Here is a 3,695-nt window from a genome sequence, read left to right on the forward strand (position 1 = left end):
GGTGGCCCCGATTCCCTCACACGTTACCCTTCCTTGGCCCACAACTTGTAAAGCGCCTGGACCCTTCCCCACACATGTCGAATCCCTCCCACACGCTCGTGTCGCCCCCCCGAGCGGTTAAGCGGCCTCCATGAACTTTTCTGAGGTTCGACGCTGCGTCCTCTGATATCGCTCCACGTGCCCGCAGTTCGTGGTTATAAATTTGTCACAGGGGAGCGAGTATCGAAAAGGCAGAACTGAGGCAATCGCCGACGGCGAGGAGGAAGGGAGGAAGCTCTTGTCTTCATTCTCCTCACGTGCTCTCTCTCTCTCTCTCTGTCTCTGTTCCGTGTTAGGGTTTTTGGCTATTTTTCTGCTTTCCCAGTTCGAGTTTCATTCTTCTCGCGAAAATGTTCATCGATAATTTCCGTGTGGATAGCCCGAATGTCAAGTACACGGATGATGAGATTCAGTCTGTTTATAATTACGAGACCACCGAGCTCGTTCATGAGAACCGAAACGGGGTTTACCAGTGGATCGTCAAGCCAAAGACTGTCCAATACGAGTTCAAAACGGACACTCATGTTCCTAAACTCGGGTGCGTGAACTTGAAATAGGAAATCTTGAACGTGGTTGTTTAGTTTGTTCATGTTAGGGTACGGAGCTCTGATTTTACTTTTTTCCTTTGTTGTTTTATTTTTGCTGAAATGGGATTCGTTGGTGGTCTTGTCTTTAGGGTGATGCTTGTTGGGTGGGGCGGAAACAATGGTTCTACCCTGACGGCTGGTGTCATTGCTAATCGGGAGTAAGTTGTGTCATTTTTTACTCATCATTTGTTTTTGTTTGTTGATCTTGGTTTGCTGAAGGTGCCCTGGGGTGATATTTTGATCTGGCGGATGTATTTATTGGGTACTGTTCTGTGATGTCTGATTTGATAGGGGCATTTCTTGGGCAACAAAAGACAAGGTGCAGCAGGCCAATTACTTTGGGTCTTTGACCCAAGCTTCTTCCATCAGGGTTGGGTCTTTTAATGGCGAAGAGATTTACGCTCCTTTTAAGAGCTTGCTCCCTATGGTACAATTTATATATGTATATGTATATTATACATCAATTCTTTTGGCATTAAAATACGCGTTTGAAAAGTCGTCTTTTGTTTGATTTGCTACTTTTCAATTATTAATTCAGGATTCTTGTTTGCTCATTTTAGGTGAATCCTGATGATGTTGTCTTTGGAGGCTGGGACATCAGCAACATGAATCTGGCTGACGCCATGGCTAGGGCTAAGGTCCTAGACATCGATTTGCAGAAGCAGTTGAGGCCCTACATGGAATCCATGGCTCCCTTGCCTGGCATATATGACCCGGATTTCATCGCCGCCAACCAGGGCTCCCGTGCCAATAATGTAATCAAAGGCACCAAGAAGGAACAAGTCGAACAAATCATCAAAGATATTAGGTAAAAGCTTGTTCTTTGGCCGTAATTCCGTTGAACTACATATAAATTCTCACCCATCTGGGACCCAAAAGTCATGATCGTTAAAATATATACAGAACCTGAATGGTTATTATGATTTGATCTGATTTGGGTTTTTGTTACGAACTAAAGGGAATTCCAAGCTTCCAGCAAGGTTGATAAAGTTGTGGTCCTCTGGACTGCCAACACCGAAAGATACAGCAACGTGGTAGTGGGTCTCAATGACACCACGGAGAACCTCTTTGCTGCCTTGGACAGGGACGAATCGGAAATATCTCCTTCCACAATGTACGCTTTGGCTTGTGTCCTGGAAAACGTTCCATTTATTAATGGAAGCCCACAGAACACCTTTGTTCCAGGTTCCAGTCTACACTACTGCTACTGCGTATCAAGCTCTAATGCGAAAGAAATTACATGGATATTAAGTTTGCTTTTGTGGTGCTAATCTAATTGTGCAGGGCTAATTGATTTAGCAATTAAGAGAAACAGCTTGATTGGTGGGGATGATTTTAAGAGTGGGCAGACCAAGATGAAGTCTGTCTTGGTGGATTTCCTCGTTGGTGCTGGAATCAAGGTATTCTATGTGTTATTTCTGCTAGAATTGGCTGAGTTTTGATATCAGCTTCATTACTCTGCAGTGATTAGAATGTTCAGAGAACAGCCTACAACACTGGCTTGTAGAGTTTGCCTCCATTTAGATTCTCCAATTATATTATCCGGTTGAATTTGATTGTTTCCTTCCTTTCCCTCCAACAAAATTGGAAGTCACTCCTTTTGCTGTGCAGGGTCTCTTTCTTGAATTATTTACAGCCGGTTCTGCTTATGAGTGAGTAATTCATTGGAATTTTTTTTGTTTTCAGCCCACATCTATTGTCAGCTACAATCACCTGGGTAACAATGATGGCATGAACTTGTCAGCTCCTCAGACCTTCAGGTCCAAGGAGATCTCAAAGAGCAACGTCGTCGACGACATGGTGTCCAGCAACGGCATCCTCTATGAGCCTGGCGAGCACCCTGATCACGTCATCGTCATAAAGGTGAAAAGCAAAATCTTCACGAGCAAACATCTTTTGAGCCGGGTGACTCTTCCCGTCCGAGTTTGGACTTAATTCCTTCTTTGGTTATCTACAGTATGTGCCATACGTGGGAGACAGTAAGAGGGCCATGGACGAGTACACCTCAGAGATCTTCATGGGTGGCAAGAGCACCATTGTCCTCCACAACACCTGCGAGGATTCGCTCTTGGCCGCTCCAATCATCCTCGACCTGGTCTTGCTTGCCGAGCTCAGCACCAGGATTCAACTCAAAGCCGAGGGAGAGGTCAGTTACCTTCTTTCTCCACCTGGGTTGAACCCCAATATGAAGTTTCTCCTCTTTAGCTACAAAATTGCAAATTTTGTTGTGCCTTGTTGCAGGCTAAATTCCACTCCTTCCACCCAGTAGCCACGATTCTCAGTTACCTCACCAAGGCTCCCCTTGTAAGTAACGAGACCAACTTTTGATCCAATTTCATCTCAGATTCACTTCAATTTCATTATCGTTTTCTGTTCATCTTATCAACCGTGGGGGAAAATCTGGCAGGTCCCGCCGGGTACCCCAGTGGTGAACGCGCTGTCAAAGCAAAGGGCGATGCTGGAGAACATAATGAGGGCCTGCATTGGGTTGGCGCCGGAGAACAACATGATTTTGGAGTACAAATGAAGCGTAGTAGACGGGGAGCAGAAAGGAGAGGGGAGGGGGGAGGATTTCCTGTCTCTCATCTCCTGGGTGTGTTGAATGTGGTTTGTGGTTTTTTTCCCATGGAAATGAGCAGTACCTCGTAATTTATTCACATGGTTCAGAGAGAAAGGCGTTGATAGCTTTGCAATCTGTTTTCTTTTGTGAGTCTGTTGCCGGTGATACGCATTCAGTTCAATCAGTCAGTGCCTTATTGTAATTATCCTCACGGCAAATATGAATATATATAACGAAGAACCGAGTGTAGCTGTATATCAATCTCTCTTTCCAGAAGTATCGAGTCTCCACTTTGGTTTTCTCTCCGGAAGAATCTCTCTATCTGGAATTGAAAAGGCACCCGAAATTAAAAGGGAATGCATTTGAAATGCTATACAGTTATTTGTCTACTAAATATACTATTTATCTTCATATAAATGAGTCGTATTCACCCAACCAGCTAATCTAAGACCATCACTTCTAAAGTGTTTGGGTTAATCCTATCAAGTACAGAAGATGAATGGAACATT

At 44.4% G+C, this 3,695-nt stretch overlaps 1 protein-coding gene across 1 annotated transcript; it reads left to right on the plus strand.

The window, feature by feature from the left end:
- The first annotated feature begins 240 nt into the window (after positions 1-240).
- LOC137936419 (inositol-3-phosphate synthase) lies at positions 241-3,441 on the plus strand. The gene is made up of 10 exons (XM_068781068.1): positions 241-577; positions 716-784; positions 918-1,053; positions 1,187-1,434; positions 1,585-1,811; positions 1,911-2,026; positions 2,313-2,489; positions 2,584-2,772; positions 2,868-2,930; positions 3,034-3,441. The coding sequence occupies exons 1-10, from the start codon at positions 390-392 to the stop codon at positions 3,151-3,153; spliced, it is 1,533 nt and encodes a 510-aa protein (XP_068637169.1). The 5' UTR covers positions 241-389; the 3' UTR covers positions 3,154-3,441.
- The last annotated feature ends 254 nt before the right edge of the window (positions 3,442-3,695 follow it).

The sequence above is a fragment of the Aristolochia californica genome, unplaced genomic scaffold (assembly GCF_029961685.1).
Source record: "Aristolochia californica isolate CCGP_79_NKW_82.1479 unplaced genomic scaffold, dmAriCali1.0.hap1 SCAF_7, whole genome shotgun sequence".
NCBI classification, from domain to species: domain Eukaryota; kingdom Viridiplantae; phylum Streptophyta; class Magnoliopsida; order Piperales; family Aristolochiaceae; genus Aristolochia; species Aristolochia californica.